The following is a 27,405-nucleotide window of genomic DNA, read 5'->3' as shown; positions in this document are numbered from 1 at the left end:
CATAGATTAAATAACTAATTAGACATTAGATCTTTAAATATAATTAAAATCTTTTTTAAAGCTATTTGAAAAATTAGCAGTATGAAGAATAAGAAGATAATCTGATGGATGTATATAGCTACTTTGGAAAGTCTCATTCATTTTAAAAAAAAGACCACATTGTTTTTTTAGAAGAATGCTGATTTAATTTTTGACTGTTGGTATTCCAGTTTTCATAAGAAGAAATATTTAAGTAAAGGAAATGACAATTTGGTGTTATATGGTGTTTAGTTTTAAAAACCTTTTACTTTATGAAACTGTTAGATCTTTTGGATGGATCTCAGTGATGTTTTCCAGTATTTATAGAAATGTATTGGCGACTTTAATAGAACGGTTCAAGAGCTAGTTTTATAATAGTTCATTTAGAGAACACTTTGATGTTTGATTTACTTTCATTAATTGGAGACAGATTAAGGGAGAAAACCTTGCAGATACTGGAATATTAAATGGAAGACAAGTTTACTTGCTAATTGGGAATTGTAATGAAAATGTTAGATGTTAATTAGCTTGACTGTAGTAATCATTTCACTATCTACACATATGTCAAAAGATATACTGTAAGTATGTGCAATTTTTATTTAGAAAAAAGAACAGATCTCGATTTCCACTTGTGTTGAATATGTTGCTTAAGCAAGAAATAAATTTTCCTTGAAAATAAGTAAAAAATAAAAATAAAATACAGTTGGAAGAATGCCAAAGTTGTGTATAGTTATTGATGATACATCATTGTATGTTTTCTGTTACATACTGTTAAAGCATTAACTCTTTTACACATATTAAGAGTAATTCATTCTGCGACTTATTTTAGATAATACTATTCTGAATTCCATGTAGACTATACTCAATGAGTTGGAGAAATACTTTAGGTATGTAATACTAGAAAATATATATAAGGATTTAGATTTGATGAAGTGTACTCACACAGCATATGTGTCTTTTTCCAAATGCCCTGTAACAATGTGACATAACACTGTTATTGTAGGCACACCAAATCTTTTATTTTATTTTAAATCACAGAAATAATACATGTCGAAATAAAAGTCAAAGCATTATAGAAGTAACCATTGTGAAAAGTACCTTTCTTTCTTTATAACCCTCCCTCAGCTTTTTTCCATGTTTAGAACTTGGTAGATAGCTTTAAAGACTGTTTCCTATAAAACAAATCTTTTAAATGGAATTATTTGTGCCATTTCCCTGTTTTATATACTATTCTTCACACTGTAAATACAAATTCAAGAAATTCAATACATCATTATATATAAACCATGTTAATGTTTGCCTTGCACTTAATCTGGAAAGTTAAATTCTTATTTTTCTCCTTTAGGAGTTAATACATTTTGTTTCGGTTAAGGTATTTCAGATTGGTCACTACTGTAGAAATAATAAACTGGGTATCAGGAAAGTTGAGTACCAGAACTGGGCTTCTGGCGTATCTCCTGCTCTTGCTCCATGCTTGCTCCAGCATGACTTGCCTACTGTGTCACTCTCATCTGTGGCCTCAAGGAGTCCAGCATTCTTGAGAGAGAAGTTCCCATGTAAGCCTGATGTTTTTTCAGTTAGAAGAAGTTGTAAACACATTAGCCCTCATTTTCTTGCAGTTCTTGTTCTTAAACCCCTTCGTCTAGGCCTGAAGGTGGAAATTACATTTTTTAGATTAACAAAACTATTACGAAAAATGTGACCATTATAAAATATTGGGTTATTTTCATTTCATTTCAATCATTGTGGTATGTCTGAAAGAATGAATAAAGAGAAAAGTTCTTAAGCGTTTTTTTCCACTGTACTTCACTTGGTTCTCGTTTACATTCCTAGATAGAAAAAAGGAAAGGAGTAGGATGCCATTGACAGTGAATTTATGTAACTTCCCCCAACCCATTTCTACTTTTGCCTTCTCTAAATGCAGGAGGAATAGTTTAAATAGGAAGTTCCTTTGTCCAAAATGTAGAGGGCTATTGTGTAACAAAAAGCATAGTTGCAGAGAGAAGTTTAGAAACTTTCAAAGTAGTCCTGCTATATCTGTCATTTTTATTTTCCTTGCTGATTTTGATCTGTTGACATTTAGACAATATGTATTGATTTCATATTAAGGACAGTTTTTCTTGTTGGTCATTTTTCTTTGAACTTAAGTGATTTGGTGAATACCCAGTTTCATTTAATCATAATAAAAAGGAAAATCAAATGACTCAAAGTAGTTTTTCCTGGATATTCCTTATATATTATTACTTATATTCAAAATAACCAAAAATACTTCAGGAGTATGGTAGGCCATTTTGTTAGGTTAAAATCTAAATCAATCATTTCTAGACTATTTTTTAAAATGTAAGCCTAAAATTAGTCAAAGCTAAAATAGTTGGCAGTATATACCAGATAAACATTTAATCATTATTTTCCTTATTCTTTAATAATACCACTTTTCCATATTGTCTGATTATGCTCCTGTAAAGTAGGAGATACTAATTTTATATACTTCTGGAAATCCTGAATGTTAAATTAAAAATAAGTATATTCCTTAGATTTTAATTAGCTTAAGCAGAATTATTACTGTGTTTAGGAATTTGGTGATTAGATAACCTGCCTGTTTCATTTGAGAAATGAAACGAAGTTCTTGACTTCTTACCTGGTTTTTATTATTCTTTGCGACCTTTGAGTCTATGGAATATAAGTAAATTGCTTTCTGTTTTCAAATCATGATAGTGGCCACAGCCATGGTAACCAGATTGCTATATGGATGTATTACAGTATGAAGGAGTGGTTTGTGAATTTTGTTGATTATCTTTTTAGTTGTTTGTTTTTGTTAATGCAATCAAAATTATGTATCTTTGACTATCTTAATAGATGAAGAGTAGATATACCCTTTGAGATTCCCCCACTATTTGCATATGTATTTCAGTTTTTATCCTCTTGTTGTACTTCCTACTCCTTATGAAGCAAAACCAATCAATATAGCACATTCTTCTCTATATGGAGATTATCCATATTGTATTTTTTCTTGACAGGTTTTGTATTGACATTACCTATTGTACAGGTGGCTTCCCTCTTTTGAAGTATGAGATTCAGAGTTTTTCAGAGTTTGCTTTGACTATACATGATTGCTTTCCAAGTGAGGATTCTTTTTTACTACATCTTCTGAAGTTATTTTCTAAGTCAGGAAAGGAAGTGACGTTGGTAGGAAATAAACACTGCAATGTTAATATGTGTGCTATTTCCTGGCTCTTCAGGTAAAAGTGAATGAAGGGCAGAGGAGGGAATAAACACTGGAAGCCTTACTAATACCTTAGCTACTAGGTAAATTTTGCTATATTAGGTAAAATTTGCTATTGCAATTGATAGCCAGAGTAGGCTGGTAGAGGCACTATGTTTCCAGAAACTAGGGAAAAGAGTAGGTTGGTGAGAGTATATGTGTGTGTTTCTAGTGGTAGGGGATTGTAGCTCCGAGGAGTTCCAGAGAAGAAGGTGGTGGACCTCACAGCAAACTTTACCTTATTTGTAATTTTGCCTAGAGCCTTGAGGTCTAAGCAAAATTGTACTTGTGGTACCATCTCAGTTGGCACTATGTGTTTGGAAAGCTGTAAACTTGAGATTTTTTCTATTCATTGTAGACTATAAGATTTTTTAAGTTGCTTCCCCCTTTTATTTGTATCTTTTGTCCTCAAGATTTATTATATCTAATATTTTTACATATGATTATGTGCCAGAGAAAATTGCAGGTTCCTAAAATGGTTCCAGATCTTGAGCAGTGAATTCATACATCATGTTCACATTGCTTTACAGCAAGTGAACGCAACGGAGCCAGGATTTGTATACAGTTTGTCTGTCTCCTGAACCTGTCCTCTATCACATTTGGTCAGATTGGAGTTACTTTCAGGAGGAACAGAATTTGAATACTAAGTCAGGTGCTTGGTCTCCTGTACTAGAAGCAACCATAGCTCTCAGAAGTGTGAATTTTATTTTTTCAATGTAGGTAACTTATGAGGCAGACAGGAGAATCCAAAATTAGTAAGTACTCTTTGGCATGTTGAGGTTGTAACTACTAGTCTTTTATGTAGATTTTGTTTTTATTAGTATGGAAAATACTTAGTACAGTCTGAAAACTGTGAGGTTGATGAGTATTGTTAATAGCAAATCGAAGTACATTTTCTTAAGTGCATTACCAATAAAAATAGGGAAATACTTGTGTATCTTTCATGTTTTGTACTTAGTAATTTTTCAAAATTCTCTACCCACTTAACTGTTTTTGCAAAATAAAAGACTTTCCCCCCTCCTGATTGAAAAATGGTGTGTATTGTTATTTTAAAAAAAGAAACAGTTTTTTTGAACAGTTACATAGAGGTCATATTCATCAGAAATCCTACATGTGGTAGACATAAATGCCTTGAGAAGTCTGTGAAGATGTGCTCCTACACTCACTGAAGAAGTATACCTGTTCTTGCTGCTCTTGGGCTATCTCCCTTCCCACCTCCCATGGATCAACTGGAAGTATAATGTTGAGACAGGTATATAAAGAACTAGGCTGTAAATTTCTTATATCCAAGAGACCAAAGTGATTCCAATAGGAGCAAAGAGGCATTAGAAGGAGATGAAGAATTTGGTGAAAGAAAGGGAAGGGAGAATTCTAATGTGGAGAGTAAAAGAGAGTGTGAAAACAAGGTGCATTTCTCTTTCAGTCCTTTCCTGAAGGAGGTAAGTTTCATATAAAGTAGATTCTTATTTCCTGTGAACACAGTGCACCATAATGAATGAATTGATATGCTAGCTTGAAGAGGCTGCCTAACAGAAGGAAGGGATAGCATCTGGTATGTGGTGATTTGGTATGGGACATGGAAGTAACTATATTGTCAGCTGTGCCAGGAAGCTACTTGGAGTACGTTGAGTGATACCTGCAGATTAGTTGTTTGTCCCCAACCAGAGAAAGTACTAGATACTGCTTGTGCCAGTGGCCCTGCCCTGGATTTCATTATTTTTTTGAAAGTGATAAGGTTTAGTTTTCTACCCAGAGTTACATGGGAATTCAGAGTCAAGAAAATTGGATTCACCAGTAAAAATCAAGTCGTCGTCTTTACCTACGTTTGCTTTTTAGTTCATACCTGTAAATCTATATTTGTGTCATATTGTTGGCTAAGAAGCTTCTGGGTAGCATGTATTTTTAAAAAAAACATGTTTTATATATGTGGTGTTGTAAAATTGCTTTGTTTTAATCAGTAGTGTGGCTCAGAAATCGTTTCTAATATAGGTATATCATTCTTTAATGACTACAGTATTTTATCAAATGCAAGTACTGTAGTTTATTTAAGTAGTTCACACCTAATGGCTATTTGATCTTCTGATTTACTACTTCTCTTGGGGGATGAGACAGACTCTGTCTCTGTCACCCATGCTGGAGTATAGTGGTGCGATCTTGGCTCACTGCAACCTCCGCCTCCTGGGTTCAAGTGATTCTCATACCTTATCCTCCCAAGGAACTGGGGTTACAGGTGTGTGCCACCATGCCTGGCTAATTTTTGTATTTTTAGTAGAGAACTGATTTTGCCATATTGGCCAGGCTTGTCTTGAACTCCTGATCTCAAGTGATCCGCCGGCCTCAGCCTCCCAAAGTGCTGGGATTATAGGCATGAACCACCGCACCCAGCCAGTTCCTTTATTATATATGGAACTTATATATTTGGTTGGGTTTATCTCTGGATTAGAGTGTTACACAACTGTCTCATGCTTTGCTGTTTTTACCAGTTGTAAATAGTAGTTTATTAAGTATTTTAATGCCTACTTGGTGCTGCTGTTTTAGGCAGTGGAAATACAATAAAACATAATCCCTTCTGTCTTGGAACGTAACGTTTTAGTGATGTACCTATTGATTTTTTAGTCACAAAAAGGGTCAAAAGTTTAGAGGTAAGTCTCTTGATGACAGAGGCAAAGGATGTCTCCCCTATCTTTTTTTGTGTTGGAATAGGGAATCTAGGAGAGATCACAGAGATTTTTTTTTGTATCTTTTGCCCATTTAAAAAATCAGGCTGTTTGCTTTTTTTATATCTCAAACAACAGTCTTTTATTAGGCATCTTTTGCAAATATTTTCTCCCTCTCTGTGACTTATCTTCTCATTCTCTCGATACGTTTGCTTTCTTAGTGCATGGCAACATCTGAGCAGTTGCCCAAGTCAGGAACGTGGGCATCATCTTTGACTCTTTCTTCTTAGGTTGTATCTACTGAATTATCTAGATTCTGCCTATTGAATGTTGTCTGACTCTTTCAGCGTTTCTCCCCTTTGTCACGATTATAACTTAGGGCACATTCTGCTCTCACCTGGTGTATTTAACTCTAGTACTGTCCCCCTTCCACTTATTCCACTATGGCAGCATCTTATCTTCTATTAGGTCCACACGTAAATTCATTTTGTTCAGTGTCGTTTTGTTATAATGTTGATGAAAAAAATTGGTTCCTGGTTAGGGCCGCTGTCTGTGAAGTTTACATATTCTCATGTCTGCATGGATTTTCTCTGGGTACTCCAGTTTCCTCCCACATCCCCAAGATGTGTACTTGAGGTTCATTGGTGTGTCTACATCATCCCAGTCTGAGTGTGCCTTGCGATGATGGAATGATGTCCTGTCCAGGGATGGTTCCTGCCTGGCACTCTGAACTGGTTGGGATAGGCTCTGGCCACCCGAAACCCTGAACTGGAATAAGTGCATAAATAGTTATCTTACTTGTTTTTATTAATTTTACTAAATGTATGTGTAGCTCACATTTATTTCATTGTTCATATTAGAAGTGGTTTGATCTTTATTTGTAGGTTTGGTGATGTTTTTGTGACCCAGAGGTGTGCCACAGGAATTTAACTCTTCTTTATGCCAACTAGCCTATGGTAAAATCAGTTTCCTTGTACATTGTTTTGCTTAAAGTCACAGTGTCCAAGAGGTTGTCAAAGACCTTAAGCGGGAATTTACTGTATTTCAGAGAGCTTTATATCAGCCGTCTGCTCGCCTTTCTGTTCTTGAATTTTACCACCCTCATCATCTTTCCCTTCCTTCCATGCTCCAGCCAAATTTAGTGTTGTCTTCTTTCCTCAGAAGCTCTGTGCTTTCCATTGCCTTCTGGCCTGCTCATACGCTATTCTTTGCTGTTCGGACACTTCCTATTGCCTCCTCTATACCTTGCTAACTCTCGTTTATTCTTTCTGTCTCAGTAGAGATGTCACTTTCTCCGAGAAGTCATCCCTATTGGCCTTACCACCACTGAGTTTATATTAGCTCCACTTCCTGTGTTAGGCATCTGGTGTTTTCTATTTATAGCATTTATCATGAAAATTTGTTTTAAGTGACCTTTATTAAAGTATAATTTATGCACAATAAATGGCATCCATTTAAAATGTAAAATTCAGTAAGTTTTTAAACAATTGTTTACAACCATGAAACCACTGGCACAATGAAGTTGCAGAGGCTCTGTGTGTTTATCAAGAACCCTTGTGCTGCTTTACTGTCCATCTCTCTTTCTGTGATCCCACCCCAACAAAACCATTTATTTGCTTTTTAATCTATACATTAGTTTGTATTTTCTAAGATTTTTAACGTACCATGTATATTTTGTGTCTGGCTTCTTTCAATCAGAATTAGAAATTCATGGATGTTTTTATGTATCAATAACTTCTTCATTTTTATTGCTGAGTAGTATTCCATTGTTTATTCATTTACTTGTTGATGAATCCTTAGATTGTTTTCAGGTTTTGGGTATTTACTACACTGAATTTTAACTGCCTTGTTATTTTCTGTATTCTTTTGTAAAGTGTACAGTACTATGAGAACAAAAGATAGTCTCTCTGGTTAACATTTGTATGCCTAGCTGCTGCCTGGTACTAGCAGGTGCTCAATAAGTGTTTATGGAAATGCTAAAGAGCGGAAAGGCGATACTATTTCAAGTAGTACAAATACAAATTTAGTGTCTGTTGAACCAGGGATTTCATTAAGGAATAGTATTCATTCAGTGTCTTATTTAGGTCGATACTTGTGGATATATATCACCAGAACTTATTTACAAGGTAATAGCTTTTTAACCTTTTTAACATATAACTGAATGTTATTTTAAAATTTGTGGGTTTTGGCTGGGCAAAACTAGTACCAGCACTCTGGGAGGCCAAGAAGAGAGGATTGCTTGAGCCCAGGAGTTGAAGACCAGCCTGGACAACATACCAAGATGCTATCTCTACCAAAAAAAAAAGTCTTTTTTGATATCATACTAAGATAATCAGCTTTTAAGACTAAAAAATTTCTTTAAGAATTCTAATTTTCAGATGCTATGCCAGAAATTCCGAAACTTTCTTGGTTTACACAACACAATTATTGTCTCAGTCCTTATTTCATGATGCTTCTACACCAAAAGAGGACCTAAGAGTTGTTCTTACTGTTGAATTCAAGTAACTTAATAAATGTTTATATTTTAACAATTTAGCCATTTAAAAAATAATACGCAGAAACTGAAAGAAAAAACACTTCATTCTTAATCAGAATTATTACTAATGAAATGTGTACACCTTTTGGGCACTGCACTGTTGCGGAAAACTGAGAACTGGAGAGACGATATGAGGGAAACAGGAGGATTGTTTATTTAAGGTATGTACCAGCTCAGCTTTTTGGATATGAATCCACTGAGCCGGTGCATACCTTAAATAAACAATCCTCCTGTTCTCCATACTGGTCTCCCTGGTCCTCACTTTCCCGCAACAGCACCACTCTCAAATTTTGGAAATTGATAAGTTACCAGTACTCTTCTTTCCTGTTCCACATTGATTTTTTAAAAAATATAGCTATTAATAATTATAGTACATAATAGTTATTTAGCATTGTATTAAAAAACTAACAAATTATCAGTTCTCAAGTATTTGAAGAATGTTTTATAAGAATCCTTTTCAGCCAGGCATGGTGGCTCATGCTTGTAATCCCAGCACTTTGGGAGGTCGAGGTGGGCGGATCCCCTGAGGTCAGGAGTTTGTGACCAGCCTGGCCAACATGGTGAAACTCCATCTCTACTAAAAATACAAAAATTAGCCGGGTATGGTGGCGCATGCCTGTAGTCCCAGCTACTTGGGAGGCTGAGGTGGGAGAATTGCTTGAACCTGGAAGGCGGAGGTTGCAGTGACCAGAGATAATGCCAGTGCACTCCATCCTGGGCAACACAGTGAGACTGTGAGACTCCGTCTCAAAAAAAAGAAAAAGAATCCTTTTCACAAGATACTTTTAAAACAGTCTGTAATACTTTTGTAATCATAAGAATTTATAAACTTGAAATAGAAGTATTCTATTGTAAAGGTTAAGAAAAATATACTTGCTTGGCTACCGAGGCTCACTACCATAATCCCAGTACTTTGGGAGGCAAGGTGGGAGGATTGCTTGAGCCCAGGAGGTTGAGGCTGCAGTGAGCCATGCACTCCAACCTAAGTAACAGAGGGAGACCTTGTCTGAAAAACAAACCAAAAAGTATATGTACACACACACAAACAGACACACACACACACACACACACACAGATATACACACACATATATAAACACATATATAATACTTGCTATATCAAGTTAAAATTGTTACTTTTAATATGAATTGTTTGAGGTAGATATCCAGCTTCATTCCCTATTAAATATGGAATGTTTTTCATGCACAGTGTATCTTAAGATTCCATCTTTCCTCATTTTTTTCTGTTTTAAATCAAGTTTGTCTGTTTATGGATTTCCTGTTTTGTTTCATTTATCAGTATATCTGTCTGTATACCAATAGCACATTGTTTAATTGTATCGTTATAGTTTTCCTTTGTATTTTCGTTAACAAAAACTCCCTCTGCTTTCTTTTCCTTGAAGTATTTTCACTGTTCTTAGCCTTTTGTTCTGTATAATTTTAGAAACAATCCAACTTTTTTATATACTTGAATTGCATTGATATATTACATCAATTTTAAGGGAGAACTGATACCTTTATAATACTGAATTTTCAGTTACTGAACATGGCATAACTTTGTTTTTGTCTTCTTGTCTTTCAGTAATATTTTATACTTTTCCATAATGGTTCACATGTCTTATTTTATAGCCATGACTTAGATCAGGGGCTATCAAACTACCAGCCCACAGGACAAGTCTGAATACCACCTGTTTTTGTAAGACCCATGAGCTAAGAATGCTAAGAATTTTATAAATGGTTAGAAAAAATCAAAAGGATAATATATTATGACATATAAAATTATTTGAAATTAAAATTTTAGTGCCTATAAAGTTTTATTGGAACATAGTTATATCCATTCATTTAAATATATGACTGCATTTATACCACACATAACAGTGTTGATGGTTGCAACAGAAAGTGTATGGTCTGCAAATTGTAAAATATTTACTATCTGGCACTTTATAGAAAGTTTGTTTACCCCTGACTGAATTATTGTTTGTCTTTGTATCTCAGTGTTTCTTTGTAGTTGGGGTGGGTGGTAGGGGTTGGGTTTGAGCCTGTCTTTCCTTTATCTTCATCTCCAGTTCTAATAAAACTTAAGCTCATGAGTCACTGTTACCAAAATGTGTTTTATTCTTCAGATATGTTTGAGTAGAGCAAAGGTTGAAAACTATTGATATTGTGATTTATATAGTAATTACTGTAGCTATTTTTTGGTATTTTACATTTGAGGATTTAATATAAAAAAATAGCTTAAGTTGCCTCTTTATTTCCCCTTTTGTAGGAAATTAAAAGAGAGACGGAATTCAAGGATGACAGTTTGCCCATCAAACGGGAAAGGCATGGGAATGTAGCAAGTCTTGTACAACGAATAAGCACCTATGGACTTCCAGCTGGAGGAATTCAGCCACATCCGCAAACCAAAAACATTAAGAAGAGTATGTAAATAATTCCTTTCCTGCATAATTAGTTCAAAATAGAAGGATATTTTATAACTGTTTCTAAATTAAGAAAAATTAGTTCAGTCTTTTGTAGACGACTGCAGTAACTTCCTGCAAATTCTTATGTTACTAGTTATTGCCCGGTGTAGTCAATATTAATTTTTAGTCATGTGCAATCAATAACAAATCAGTATCGTAAATTAAAGCATGAGGCTCTGTTTTCTTATTTATCTTTCAGACTCTGCTGAATGATTAACATTTTACCTTAACTGTATTTTAATACCATTTATTTAGTGGGATTCTGAAATATCTGCTGATTCTTAGCATAGATACAGAATTTTGATGTGCCTCTTCTTCAGTTGTTAAACATCTGAACATAAACATTTCCAAGGTGATTGGCCTTGTAGATTACCTTGTAAGGATTTGGTACTGTGTAAATATGTTCGGGGAACAACTTGGCAAAGAAGGAGAGCATTACGTTTGAAATCAGATAAGTGTTTGAGTCTGTCTTATGACCTCAGAAAGATCATTTAAACTCTTGAGTTTTATGTGCTGTTGGTGAGAAGGTGGTTAAGAAAAAAAAAAAGGTAATATTGCTGTTCTCAGAGAGCTTACGTTCTTGGAAAAGAATCTGTTATTTAAGGCCGGGTGCAGTGGCTCAAGCCTGTAATCCCAGCACTTTGGGAGGCCTAGATTGGTGGATCACCTGAGTCAGGAGTTCGAGACCAGCCTGACCAACATAGTAAAACCCAGTCTCTACTGAAAATACAAATTAGCTGGGCATGGAGGCACTTGCCTGTAATCCCCGCTACTTGGGAGGATGAAGCAGGAGAATCGCTGGAACTCGGGAGGTGAGCCGAGATCTGCCATTGCACTCCAGTCTCTGCTCCAAAAAACAAAAGAAACTGTTATTTAAAAAGTGTAGAATATTAAACACATACAAAGGATTACAGTGTTATGGGAGCACATAACAAATGTTTTAACACAGTAAAACCAGAAGAGCCTTCAGAGATTGAATTTTTTTTTTTTTTTTGAGATAGCTAGGGTGTCACTCTGTTGTCCAGGCTGTAGTGGTGCAGTCACAGCTCACTGCACCCTTGACCTCCCAGGGTGATGCAGTTTTCCCACCTCAGTCTACTGAGTAGCTGTGACTACAGGTGCGTGCCACCATGTCTGCTAATATTTGTATTTTTCTTTGTAGAGATGGGGTTTTGTCATGTTGCCTAAGCTGTTCTTGAACTCCTGGGCTCAAGTGATTTGCCCCCATTGGCTTCCCAAAGTTCTGGGATTGCAGACGTGAGCCACCATTGCATACTTATTACTATGGTCAATTTGATTTAACCCATCTATACCTATTGTTCCATTATTGGCATGCTAAGAATGTAGGAGTTACTACTATCCTGCTGTTCGAGGTCATTGCTAAGGTCTGATTGCAAAAATTAAATTGCAACCTCCGGCATAAATGGGTTAATAGTTAATGAGTATTTAATCACATTTACTTTAATGTCTTTGAAATTATGGTGTATAAATCCCCGAGTACAAAATATTCTACAATAAAGAAATTTTGTTTACATACATTTCCCAAATTATGATTGTAAGGCTATTATTAATTTTTATAGAGCTCTCTTATGTCTCAATCTATTATTTTCATACGCTGTCATCTGTCAAGTTTGGGGAAACCTCTACTTTTGGATTACATCATCCTTTGATTATTTTCATAAAATGAAAAGAGGTTGTCATAAAAATGAAACAGATTTTATGACACTTAGACCAGTTCAGGGGTTCTATTTGTTCTTTGTTTCTCAAGGAAATACAGTGTCCAGGGGATATTTACATATTACATATACTGCTTTCTAGCATTGTTGCCTCAAGGTGGATGGTTTCAGCAGTTCTGATGATGTTGAATTCTGAAACTGCTTGGGGATTGGGGGACAAATAACAGTTTTATATCATATAACTGAACCTGTATATAGAATTTCTGTGCTCAGGGAGAATTTTTAGAGTAAAACCCACAGGAGGTTTTTTCATGACCTCTGTCCATAGTAAAATCCGTTTACAACTTTCTTTCACTCTAGGGAGCTATAAAGGGATACGGTTTTTCTTAAGTAGAGGTTAGACAAAGAGGTTGAAGGTTCTGAATATTTTTTCACTTTATCTTCTAATAGGAAAGGATATAGTAAATTCTGCCTTTCATAAGAACACTGGATGTAAATTCTTTTCTCTTGTAAGAAGGAAAAATCATTATGTAGTTGGTGCCAGGAAGCTTAGGCCTTTTTTTCCTAAGGATCTTCCATAACTTGTTTTTAAAGTACATGTGCTGCAAGGGCTAAATTGGTCATTTGGTCTCAGCTAACATTTAAAGCAAGATGCAGGTTGTTTTTGCTTTTCTGTTTTCCTGTCATTTATGTATTATTTTATGTTTATTAAACTTGATATTATTTTTTGTTACTGTTTGGATCATATCTCTAATTTCCAAAATAGATCACTTATTTAAAAGTGACTCATTGTATTGTTACGTAGTAGCAGATACAACTCACCAGCACTATTAATGTTAGTTTAAAAAACCCAAAACCATTGTATTAATGTAAGGTTGATAGTATAAAGACTGCAGTATATATGTTCAGTTTAAATCCCTGTGTGCCAAGACAAAGTGAATCTGTGTATGTGTTGAATTTTGTCTAAGCAACTACAAAGGAGAGGTTCAAATAAGTGTAATGTTGAGTATCCAAAAACTGGATTGGACTAGTGAGCTATTCTTCTCTAGTCTCCAGTATATTGGCTTTTTTGGGGTCGTAATGAAGCTGTGAAAACTTTTGCTATGATCCATTACTAAGCATGGTAGCTCATTTAGTAAAACAAGAAAGTATTAATTTTTTTTAGAGCAAACATAGAATAGTGCTTTACAGGAAAAAGTTGATTATGTTGCTAAAGTCAGAGAAGAGAACAGATGTACATTTCTCAGAGCAAAAACAGGTTGCAAGTCACATTACTTCTGACACCCTTGTAAAATCAGCCACAAAGATAATGGTAAAATGTTGTGTTTAGAGAGTAAATAATTGACGTGTTTCAGCATCAGAATATTAACAGTCAGTGTGGAATGTTGGTAGATGTTTCACTTTACATTTGGAAGAAATCCATACCAGGTGAAATCTCTTGGCACAAGTGAGGGAATACATAGTGTTTGCTAATTGTATTTCCTTAGTATTGGACACTCATGCTACAGCAGAAGTGATTTTTCATGTAGTTACTTATTTTGAATTAAAAGATACATTGAGATTGATACTAATAGATCACTAGTGTTTATACTGCAAGGGATGATGTTGCACATGAAAAGTTCGTTGAAAGAATGCCAGTCTACACATTACTTCACTCCCATAAAACATTTGGGTAGCAAATCGTATGCTTTCTTATTTTGAATCAGTGCTGAAGAAAATAGTAACATTCTGAAAACTGTCAAATTATGTCCACTGACTATACGTCTTTGCAGCATACCTTTTGAAAAAATGAGCATGCTGGTTCACGGTCACTCTTTGACATTGAAATATTCTGACTGATAGGGGAAAAAGACTCACTCAAATGAGTAGATCATCTCGGGGTTAGAACACCCTACCTTCTTGAACAGGTAGGGTGTTCTAACTTTCTATTTTATTTAGAAAATTTAAAAATATCTAGAAAAGTTGAAGGAATAATTGTGCAGTGAACATAGCATACCCTTCACCTGCGTATGCTGTTAACATTTTGTCACATTGGCTTTATCTTTATATACATATACTTTTTTAATGGAATCAGTTGAAAGTATGCTACAGACATAATACTTTACCTCTGATCACATTGTCTGTTTCTCCATGATAGTGATAATGAAGATTTTCTAAAATTTTGAGTGTCTTAAGTAGAATATCTCAGCAAAGTAGGCAGTATCTTGAACAGTTTGAGCCTTTCACTTAATGGCCTAAGCATTACGACTTTTTTATTGCTAAGGATGAGAATTTTTTTTTTTTTTTTTTGATACAGAGTCTCAGATTGGAGTTCATTGGCACAGTCTCAGCTCACTGTAACCTCAGCCTCCCCAGTAGCTGGAATTACAGGAACACACCTCCATACCCGGCTAATTTTTTTTATTTTTAGTAGAGATGGGGTTTCACCATCTTGGCCAGGCTGGTCTCAAACTCCTGGCTTCAAGGGATCTGCCTGCCTCAGCCGCCCAAAATGCTGGGATTACAGGCCCAAGCCACTGCTCTGGGTGAGAAAATTTCTTAAAAAGATTCAACTGTATGAATGGCTGATTGATACATATGATGATGTATTTATACATCATTCATGTATTCATGTAATGAGTATTTCATTACATGAAAATGTATTCATTCATCATTCGTGTAAAATGACTGAATCAGTGTTTCTCTTAACATTTGATTATATGCTTATTGAAGAAATAAATTGATTTTTATTTATTTATTTTTTGAGACAGAGTTTCGGTCTTTTCTCCCAGGATGGAGTGCAGTGCCATGATCTCGGCTCACTGTACCCTCTGCCCTCCAGGTTCAAGTGATTCTCCTGCCTCAGCCTCCCAAGTAGCTGGGATTATAGGCATGTGCCACCACGCCCAGCTACTTTTTGTATTTTTGGTAGAGACAGGGTTTTACCACGTTGGTCAGGCTGGTCTCGAACTCCTGACCTCAGTTGATCCACCTGCCTCGGCCTCCCATAGTGCTGGGATTGCAGGTGCAAGCCACTGCGCCTGGTGGAGAAAGAAATTGATTTTAAAAATTCACTAGTTAAATACATTTTAGTGCTTTAATAGAACCTGAAGATGTTTTTCCCAGAGCCAGCTGGAATCAAAAATTGGGTCAGAAATCCTTTTGCTGTTATTTCTGAAGTTTTAGCATTCAACCTCCCACTTCTTATTGAGGTATGCTCTTCTTTCAGCATTTAATGGAAACATTAAAAACAGTCTTCAGTGATAAATGGTTTCATAACTTAAGAGCTTTGTTTGATCTAAATAGTTACATCTATTTTTCAGACATGAAAATACCTAACTATTCTTGATCACCCACGTTTAGAAATTAAAGATTTTCTGTTTTATTAGAAAAAGAACAAGAGCAGTAACTTTACTGAGTCTGAAATTTCACACAGTTTGGTTTTGTTTTTTAAAAATACTAAACGTGAAGTTTTCTGAAATTTTTGAACTCGCATGTGTCAAATGCCTTTATAGCTGTGGGTAGCATGATCATGAGAAACAGTTAAGTCTGCCACATAAAGCTGAGTATGGATGATGATTCAGAATTCACAATCTAGCAGGGGTGAATATCAATTTACTATAAAATAGAGATAGTCATAATTTTCTCATAAGATGTAAGAGGCATTAACATGTTAAGTAATTATAAGTACTTGATAAATGTTTACAGTTATTCTGGTGTTTTATACTATATATTCAGAACTGTATGAGAGACATGTGCAGTGATAATTTAGATGAAAAGGTAATTTTGTACTGGGGTTGTCAAGCAAAGTGTATTGAAGCTCTTCTTTAGGTAGGACATACAAGCACATGGAGATTGGGAGAATAGCATTCAAGGAAGAAATGCAGCCTTTGGCAGACCCACAGAAATAAGCAAGTATGTGGTATTTTGGGGGAGTAAAAATCCAGTGTGACTAGACTATATGAGCTATGTCAAAGTACTATGTAATCTGTAATGGCGACAGCATACTATAGTGGAAAGATTTAAGGCTTCGAAGTGGGCATAATATTCCAGAAGTGGATATAATTTTAGTTTTGCCTCATTTTAGCTATGTGGTCTTTGATGGATTATTTAACTTTTTATTTCCTGTTTTTCTCATTGGTAAATGAGATAGTGAGTGTTAATGCTTTGTTGTGTGGGAGATGTGAAGAATTTAGAATAGTGCTGGTACATGAAAGAAATGCAATATGTCCCTACCTTTGCTGTACCTCCTTTATTCTCTCCCTTGTTAGTAACTTTACTTATATAATGATTTTTAAAAGACAGTTTTTGTACAATTTTTTTGTAGAACTGAAAAGTATTAAAGGTTACTTGTGATAAGAAAATGCTAATAACTGGGTGTGGTGGCTCACACCTGTAATCTCAGCACTTTGGGAGGCTGACGTGGGTGGATCACTTGAGCCCAGGAGTTTAGGACCAGCCTGGGCAACATGGCAAACCCCATCTCTACACACACACACACAAAATACAAAAATTAGCCCAGCATGGTGACGAGTGCCTGTGGTCCCAGCTACTTGAGAGGCTGAGGTGGAAGGATCGCTTGAGCCTGGGAGGCAGAGGTTGCAGTGAGCAGAGTTCATACTACTGCCTGGGTGACAGAGTGAGGCCCTGTGTCCAAAAAAAAAAAAAAAAAAAAAAAATGCTAGTTAACAGTTTTTATAAAAAATGAACTTAATTTCATTGATACCTCTTCTTTTTTGTGTTAACATGGGTTCTGATACAGTATAGAAATTAACATTTATTGACTTTGTACAGTTCAAAATGTGAAAAATCTCAAAGTCCCCCTTAATTGTGCTGGCAGTTAAATTAATGGATGGATTCAATGTAGGCAGTCACCTCAATTTATGAGTGAACCCTACTTAAATATGAAATAATGTGGAATTATTTTTTTCTTTTTAAAATAGATGACTCATAGTTTGTGGTAATAATTGCTATTTAGATGCTTTTTTCTAATGTGACTCCTTCCTTTGATTAAATGGATCTTTTTTTTTTTTTTTTTTTGCAAATAATTCTATTAATACAAACTACTTGGGAAAAATTATGCTTAGTGTGAGAGGAAGAAATAAAGTTCTCGGGTAAAATGTAGCTGGGCTGCTCAAACTTCATTGACCTCCCTGAGTGGAGGCTAATGAGTAGTCCATTTCACCTTAAGTCCAATTTTAAGAGATATTAACATTCATGAAAAAAAAAACACATTTTAAAAAAGGTCTGAAATTATCAGAACGATAGAAAGGATTTTATTCTTGTAAGAGCACCTTGAGCAAAATAGACATTTCTTTTCAATAGTATGGATTGTTTGCCTCTTGCCTATGAAGTGCTAACTGCCAATAACACATTAATGAACACATTTTCTCAAGGTCACTGGAACAACTTGCAAAGGTATTTAGGGATTCTATATTTCAAGAGATGAGAAGTTTTCCTGTAGCATGCATAAAACTATTTAAATTACTTAAAATTTTACCTTGAGGTCTGGTGAAAGGTGAAATGTGAAAAATTTTACTCTGAACTCTAGGTTAGTTAAAAAATTATGGTCATTGTTTACTTTCTTTTTTCCCTTTTTTTTTTTTTTTGAGGCGTAGTCTTGCTCTGTTGCCCAGGTTGGAGTGCAGTGGCACGATCTCAGCTCACTGCAAGCTCCGCCTCCCAGGTTCATGCCCATTCTCCTGCCTCAGCCTCCCGAGTAGCTGGGACTACAGGCACCCACCACCATGCCCAGCTAATTTTTTGTATTTTCGGTAGAGACGGGGTTTCACTGCGTTAGCCAGGATGGTCTTGATCTCCTGACCTTGTGATTTGCCTGCCTCGGCCTCCCAAGGTGCTGGGATTAGAGGCGTGAGCCTCCACGCACAGTCTGTTTACTTTCTTTGGCTTCTTTTATTATAAAAACTACAGTAAAAAATCAGATACAAATTAATTGCTTTAGGAAGGGGAAAAAAGACTTACACAGATGTAAATTTCTTATTTGGAGACTCAGTTATTTTATCTACTTGATGGTTATGTCTGTTTTGTACCTCTCCATGCTATTGGTTGCATGTAATGTGCTTGTTGTGTTGTTTTGGGGGTGAAGTTAGATTACTTTTTGTCTTGATAAGCAGTGTCATAGATCCACAGAATGTTGGAGCAGCATGTTGGAGCTGTAATGGTTTTCTAGTTCCGTGATGTAATTTTATGGCCCAGGAAATTGATTCCTAGAGAATTTCAGTGAAATAACTAGATTATGACAACTGTACCAGAACATGTCTTCTGACTTCCAGTACAGCTGATATTTCTATTGTAGCATGACATCTTTCTTTACAAAGAGTTTATTTGGAGATCGTGATTCGATGCACTGAAATTCTGCCTGTCCAGATTACTTCTTAGGATTCTCCTTTGTTGTCCTCTCTCCTTAGAATTGTTGTATCACCAAATCCTACTTCGTTAGTAAAACTGTTTTCCTTGCTCTAAAATACCTGCCACATCTGTCCCACCTTCTTGTATCTTACTCATATTTCATTGTATAACTCTGTTATCATTGCTTCTTTGAAGCCTTCCATATCTGCTCTAGTTCAAACCTGTCCTTTCTCATTTTTGAAATATTTGTTGTTTGTGTTAAATATTTTACTCTCATTATGTATTCAGGTTTTATCACTAATTATTTTTTTAGTGTGTGTGTTTTCTTCTCAAGTTGTGTTCTTTAAGTGTGCATTTAAATTATTAAGAAAAATCTTGTTAGGATTGTTGGTGATAGGCTATTGATGGAATGTAGACACTCTTGTGATAATATTGGTTGACAATGATGCCATATAGTTAGACCTAGATATTTGTTTATTAATTCATTCAAAAATACGTAGCAGATACTCTTGTGGATTGAATTACGGTTCTTTCCAAAATTCATGATGAAATTTAATTTCCATTGTGATATTAATAGGTGGATCTTTTTGAGAAATGATTAAGTCATGAGGACTGTGCTGTCATGAGTGGGTTAGTGCCTTATGAAAGGGCAGGAGGGAACTAGCTTAGGTCCTTTTTTGCCCTTCTGACATGTGATGACATATGTAGAGGGCTCTCACCAGATATAAAGTCTGCTGGCACTTTGATCTTGGATTTCTCAGACTCCAGAAAAGTGAGAAGTAAATTTGTATTATCTTCATTACCTAGTCTCAGGTATTTTGTTATAGCAGCACAAATAGACCGTATCAGATATCTAGAATAAGCCAGGCACTATGCTAGGTGCTGGGTAGGTTGCAGAAGCAAATAGGGGGTAAGTACAGGGTGCTAGCGTAGCACAAAGGAAAAGTATTTAATTTAGAAAGCTATTTGTGGCTGGGCACAGTGGCTCACACCTGTAATCCTAGCACTTTGGGTGGCCGAGGTGGATGGATCACCTGAGGTCAGGAGTTTGAGACCAGCCTGATCAGCATGGTGAAACCCCATCTCTACTAAAAATACAAAAATTAGCCAGGCGTGGTGCTGCTCTCCTGTAATCCCAACTACTCAGGAGGCTGAGGGAGGAGAATCGCTTGAACCCGGGAGGCAGAGGTTGTAGTGAGTCGAGATTGTGCCACTGCACTCCAGCCTGGGCAACAGAGCGAGACTCTGTCTCAAAAAAAGAAAAAAAAAAGAAAAAGAAAGCTATTTGGGAGTGTCTTCTAAGCTGAGAAATGAAGACGAGTTGAAGGTGGGCTTCATGGGTGAAAGTAAAGTTCCTTGACAAAAAAAACAGTACATTGAAGTGTGAGATGGAATAGGGTATTCCATTTTCAAGAAATTAAAGATCAGGGTGACTGAATTATTGGGTACAAGATTGGAATAGGGTTTTCCATTTTTAAGAAATCAAAGATCAGGGTGACTGAATTATTGGGTACAAGATTGAGAATCACCGAGGGATCTTGTTAATGTGCACGCTCTGATTCAAAATTCAGTCTGCTAGGGCTACCATAACAAAATACCACAGACTTAGTAGCTTTAACAGATTTATCTTCTCATAGTTTTGGACGATTAGAAGTCCAAGATCAAGGTGCTGTAAGGGTTGGTTTCTGGTGATGCCCCTCTTCTGGCTTGTAGAGGACCACTGTCTCCTTGTTTTCTTGCTTGGTCTTTCCTTTGTATTGGAGGGTTGGGGAGGGCAATGGTGGGCTGATGTCTCTTCCTCTTTTGTAAGGATACTAGTCCTATCTCATTAGGGTGTTAACCCTTAGGACCTCATTTAACCCTATTTACCACTTCCACAAAGGCACTATTGCCAAACTCATTAGGTGTCAGGGTTTCAATATATGAATCTTGAGGGAACTTTTTACTCAGTCCCTGTTAAGTAGATGTGGGGTGGAGCTTGAGATAGTACATATCTCACAAGCTCCCGGGTTATACTGTTGCTTCTGGTCTAAGAAACACACTTGGAATATCAAGAAGTAGTCAGCTATTCCTGGTCATCCACCCATAGCTGCTTAATGATTCATTTTTGAAGATGGGAGTGAGTCTGAGTTCTCAGTTCATAGAGCTTGAGAAAGGTTGAGAACACAAGTCCGAATGGTTATAAATGATCATTTCTGAATAAATGAAGCTTGTTTGAAAAGCGAAAGTAAAATTATCTTCATATAAGTGAGTTTCATTTTTAGGTGTCTGAAAATAGTTATTAAAGAAGATAAAATAAATTTGAGATTTGTACATATTACTACTTCTTTCTACAGTCGTATAAGTACTAATTTTAAGTAGTATTCCCAGACTTGATTAGGAAGTAGTCTGAAAATCACTAACCTAGAGAATTTGTCTGATGAATTTGTTGTGCCAAGTGTCTTTTATTGTCTGTTTTTTTAGTCTCAAAAATGGTAATGGGTATTTGGATATTTTGCTTTTGTGCAAATGGTAGGATAAGATGTATAAGCAGATTTTATTGCCTGAAGCCTTAATGTGTGTAGTGTAGGGCTTGGGGTAAAAAGCTAACCAGGGCTGATCGTGATTAGCTGTTTAGAATGTCCTATGACTATAAACATGGCATGGAAATATACTGTTTTCAAAAATGATCTTTCTTAATCTAATTTCTTATTATGTTACTTTCTTTAGAGACCAAGAAGCGTCAGTGTCAAGTTCTTTTTGAGTACATTCCACAAAATGAGGACGAACTGGAGCTGAAAGTGGGAGATATTATTGATATTAATGAAGAGGTAAGGAAAAAATGTGTTACAGATAAAACAGCAATGGTAATTGATGCTGTGGATTTTAGAAAAATTAATTCTAAGAATATTAGTCTTTTGTGAGAACTGTTGTCACTTTTTAAAAAAAATTAAATTTTAAAATATAGAGTTTCTTTACTCATCAGTGCTGTATTTATGTATGTATTTGTATTTCCTGCCTTTAGGAATAAAAATGCCCCTTTAAAGCTAAACATTAATGTAATCTAAGTAGTTAAGAACATAAACAAGACTTTTCTTTGATTCTGAATTTACCATAGGCACAAAGCAGTGAAATAGAAGGAATTTTGCCTTTTGTGTAATAAAGGAATACAAAGCAAAATCTTTTTAAAATCTCTGCCTGGTTTGAATTATCACATTTAAATATTAATAAAAATACTTTGCTACATTTTGGTATCTTAGAAAGGGATTTTAAAATATTTTAAAAACAGAGAGATCATGGTGGACAGGAGGCAGGACTAGATTGCAGCTCCCACTGGGCCAGACAGAGCAGCATGTGGAGGCTCACATCGTGAACTTTTGCTCTAGATTGACTGCAGGAATACGTTAGGAAAGCGGAGAGAACCCACAGACCCTCTGAAGGAAGGCAGCTGCTCCTGTAGGACCCTGGAGACACCTCAAATACTCAGTCGCAGCAAGATCCGCCCAAGGAGAGTCTGAGATGAGACATGCCTAGCCCTGCCCTCACCTAATGGTCCTTCCCTACCCACCCTAGTAACTGAAGACAAAGGGCATATACTTTTGGGATTTCCAAGACCCTGCCCACCACCTGTTCCTCCCCATACTACGTAGCTAATGCTCTCTTGAGAGTGCCACCTCCCAGCAGGAGGCCAACCAGCACAAAAATAGTGCATTAAACAACCAGAGCTGAGAACTTTCACAGAGTTCATTTTAACCTGCCCCCACTCCCACCTCAAACCCCAACTGCCACTTCCACCAGAGCAGGTGCTGGTATCCACGGCTAAGAGACCCACAGATGGTTCACGTCACGGGACGCTGTGCAGACAACCCCCAGTACCAGCCCAGAGCCTGGTAGACTAGCTGCGTGGCAGAAGAGAGATAATCACTACAGTTCGGCTCTCAGGAAGCCACATCCCTGGGAAAAGAGGAAGAGTACTACATAAAGGAGCACCCCATGGGACAAAAAGAATCTAAACAGCCTTGAGCCCTACACTTCCCTCTGACAGAGCCTTCCCAAATGAGAAGGAATCAGAAAACCAACTCTGGTAATAAGACAAAACAAGGTTCTTTACCACCCCCCAAAAATCACACTAGCTCACCAGCAAGGGATCCAAACCAAGAATCAATCCCTGATTTACCTGAAAAAGAATTCAGAAGGTAAGTTATTCAGCTAATCAGGGAGACATCAGAGAAAGACGAAGCCCAATTTAAGGAAATAAAAAAAACGATGGAAGAAGTGAAGGGAGAAGTATTCAGTGAAATAGATACCATAAATAAAAAATAATCAAAACTTCAGGAAATAATGGATGCACTTACAGAAGTGCAGAATGCTCTGAAAAGTTTCAGCAATAGAATTGAATAAGCAGAAGAAAGAACTTCAGATTTTGAAGACAAGGTTTTTGAGTTAACTCAATCCAACAAAGACAAAGAATAAGATGATATGAACCAAGCCCCCATGAAGTCTGGGGTTATGTTAAATGACCAAACCCAAGAATAATTGGCCTCCTTGAGGAAGAAGAGGAATCTAAAAGTTTAAAAAACCTATTTGGGGGAATAATCAGAAAAACTTCCCCTGCCTTGCTACAGACCTAGACATCCAAATATAAGAAGCTTAAAGAACACTTGGGAAATTTATCACAAAAAGATGAATGCCTGGGCACATTATCATCAGGTTATAATTGGCCTTCCTGAGGAAGAAGAGAAATCTAAAAGTTTAAAAAACATATTTGGAGGAATAATCAGAAAAACTTCCCTGGCCTTGCCAGAGACCTAGACATCCAAATATAGGAAGTTCAAAGGACACCTGGGAAATTTATCGCAATAAGATTATCGCCTAGGTACATTGTCGTCAGGTTATCTGAAAGTTAAGACGAAGGAAAGAATTTTAAGAGCTGTGAGGCAGAAGCACCAGGTAACCTATAAAGGACAGTCTATCAGATTAACAGCAGATTTCTCAGCAGAAACCATACAAGCTAGAAGGGATTGGGGTCCTATCTTGAACCTCCTCAACAAAACAATTATCAGCCAAGAATTTTGTATCCAGCAAAACTTAGCTTCATAAATGAAGGAAACATACAGTCTTTTTTCAGACAAACAAATGCTGAGAGAATTCACCACTACCAAGCCAGTACTACAAGAACTGCTAAAAGGAGCTCTAAATCTTGAAACAAATCCTGGAAACACATCAAAATAGAACCTGTTTGAAATATAAATCTCACAGGACCTATAAAACAAAAATACAAGTTAAAGAGCAAAAACAAAAAACAAAAAAACCAAAGTATACAGGCAACAAATACCCCAATTAATGGAATGGTATCTCACATCTCAATACTAATGTTGAATGTAAATGGCCTAAATGCTCCATGTAAAAGATACATAACTGCAGAATGGACGGGAATTCAACAACCCTCTGCTGCCTTCGAGAGACTCACCTAACACTTAAGGAATTATAAACTTAAGGTAAAGATGTAGAAAAAGATATTTCATGCAAATGGACAGCAGGAGTAGCTATTCTTAGATCAGACAAAACAAACTTTAAATTAACAGCAGTTTAAAAAGACAAAGAGGGACATTACATAATGATAAAAGGCCTTGTCCAACAAGAAAACATTACAGTTCTATATATATATATATATATGCACCTAATACTGGAACTTTTTAATTTATAAGACAATTACTAATAGGCCTAAGAAATGAGATAGTAACACAATAATAGTGGGGGACTTCAGTACGCCACTGACAGTACTAGACAGGTCATCAAGACAAAGTCAACAAAGAAACAATGAATTTAAACTATACCCTGGAACAAATGGAATTAACAGATATTTGCAGAACATTCTGCTCAACCACCACAGAATATACATTCTATTCAACATAGGCCACAAAATGAGCCTCAGTAAATTTAAGAAAATTGAAATTATATCAAGCACTCTCTCACACCACAGTGGAATAAAACTGGAAATCAAAGGAGTCTTCAAAACCATGCAAATAATGGAAATTAAATAACCTACTCCTGAATGATCATTGGGTCAGAAATGAAATCAAGATGGAAATTTAAAAATTCTTCTTACTGAACAACAATAGTGACACACCTTTTAAGACCTCTGGGATACAGCAAAGGCGGTGCTAAGAGGAAAATTAATAGTTAATAACCTAACTTTTAACTTAAGTCAACTTAAAAGTTAAAAGTTGATAGCCCTAAATGCCTACATCAGAGACTATGAAAGAGCACAGACAGACAATCTAAGGTCACCGAACGAGAGAAAGAAGAACAAACCAAACCCAAACTCAGCAGAAGAAAGGAAATAACCAAGATCAGAGCAGAACTAAGTGAAATTGAAACAAACAAAAAATACAAAAGATAAATTAAAAACTGGTTCTTTGAAAAGATAAATAAGATTGAGAGACCATTAGCAAGATTAACCAAGAAAAGAAGAGAGAAAATCCAAATAAGCTCAGTTAGAAACAAAACTAGAGATATTACAGCTGATACCACAGAAATACAACAGATCATTCAAGGCTGTTATGAACTTTTTTCCATGCATAAACTAGAAAACCTAGAGGAGATGGCTGAATTCCTGTAAAGATACAATCCTTGATTAAATCAGGAAGAATTACACATGCTGAACAGAACAATAGCAAGCAGCGAGGTTGAAATGGTAATTAAAAAATTACCACCACCAACAAAAAAGGTCCAGGACCAGATGGATTCACAGCAGAATTCTACCAGACATTCAAATAATTGGTACCAATCCTGTTGACACTATTTCAGGAGATAGAGAGAGGGAACCCTCCCTAAATCATTCTGTGAAGCTAGTATCACCCTAATACCCAGACCAGGAAAGGACATAACAAAAAAAGAAAACTATAGACCAATACCCCTGAGGAATATAGATGCTAAAATCCTTAACAAAGTACTAGCTAACTGAATCCAACAACATATCAAAAAGATAATGCACCATGATCAACTGGGTTTCATATCAGGGATGCAGGGATAGTTTAACATACACAAGTCAGTAAGTGCGATATATCACATAAACAGAATTAAAAAACAAAAATCACATGATCATCTCAATAGATGCAGAAAAAGCATTTGACAAAATCCAACATTGCTTTATGATGAAAACTCTCAGCAAAATTGGCATACAAGGGACATACCTCAGCGTAATAAAAGCTGTCTGTGACAAATCCACAGCCAGCATAATACTGAAAGGGGAAAAATTGAAAGCATTCCCTCTGTGAACTGGAATAAGATAAGGATGCCTGCTCTCACCACTCCTCTTCCACATAGTACTGGAAGTCCTAGCCAGAGCAATTAGACAAGAGAAAGAAATAAAGGGCATCCAACTCGGTAAAGAGGAAGTCAGACTGTCAAACTGCTGATGATATGATCGTTTTCCTTGAAAACCCTAAAGACTCCTTTGAAAGCTCCTAGAACTGATAAAAGAATTCAGCAAAGTTTCCGGGTACAAAATTAATGTATGCAAAGCAGTAGCTCTGCTACACACCAACAGTGACCAAGCTGAAAATCAAATCAAGAACTCAACCCCTTTTATGATAGAAAAAAAAAAAAAAAAAATAAGATGCTTAGGAATACCTAACTAAGGAGTCAGAAGACCTCTACAAGGAAAACTACAAAACCCTACTGAAAGAAATCATAGATGACAAAAACAAATGGAAACACATCTCATGGTCATGGATGGGTGTAGAATCAGTATTGTGAAAATGACTATACTGCTAAAAGCAATCTACAAATTCAACAGAATTCCTATACGTACCACCATCATTCTTCACAGAATTAGAAAAAACAATGCTAAAATTCGTATGGAACCAAAATGAGCCTGCATCACCAAAGCAGGACTAAGCATAAATAACAAATCTGGAGACCTCACATGACGTGATTTCAAATTATAAGGCCATAGTCACCAAAACAGCATGGTACTGGTATAAAAACAGGCATATTGGCCAATGGAACAGAATAGAGAACCCAGAAATAAACCCAAATACTTACAGCTAACTGATCTTTGACAAAGCAAACAAAAACACAAAGTGGGGAAAGGACATCCTTTTCAACAAATGGTGCTGGGATAGTTGGCTAGCCACATGCAGGAGAATGAAACTGGATCCTCATCTCTCACCTTATACAAAAATCAACTCAAGATGGATCAAGGACTTAAATCTAAGACCTGAAACTCTAAAAATTCTTGAAGATAACATTGGAAAAACCCTTCTAGACATTGACTTTGCAAGGATTTCATGACCAAGAACCGAAAAGCAAATGCACTGAAAACAGAGATAAATAGCCACAACCTAATTAAACTAAAGAGCTTTTGTATGGCGAAAGGAATAGCCGACAGAGTAAACAGGCCACAGAGTGGGAGAAAATCTTCACAATCTATACATCTGACAAAAGGACTACTATCCAGAATC

At 36.2% G+C, this 27,405-nt stretch overlaps 1 protein-coding gene across 1 annotated transcript in view; it reads left to right on the top strand.

Annotated features, from left to right (window-relative positions):
- CD2AP (CD2-associated protein) overlaps nucleotides 1-27,405 on the top strand; it is a 158,328-nt gene that overhangs the window by 49,896 nt on the left and 81,027 nt on the right. The window contains exons 3-4 of the mRNA XM_011960437.1: nucleotides 10,739-10,892; nucleotides 21,668-21,768. Of these exons, the coding sequence (XP_011815827.1) occupies nucleotides 10,739-10,892; nucleotides 21,668-21,768 (255 nt within the window). The remainder of the gene's footprint in view (nucleotides 1-10,738; nucleotides 10,893-21,667; nucleotides 21,769-27,405) is intronic.

The sequence above is a fragment of the Colobus angolensis genome, unplaced genomic scaffold, assembly GCF_000951035.1.
Source record: "Colobus angolensis palliatus isolate OR3802 unplaced genomic scaffold, Cang.pa_1.0 Scaffold51, whole genome shotgun sequence".
Lineage (NCBI taxonomy): Eukaryota > Metazoa > Chordata > Mammalia > Primates > Cercopithecidae > Colobus > Colobus angolensis.
Note: the sequence above shows the minus strand (reverse complement) of the source record. Positions and strands in the feature narration are given on the sequence as shown.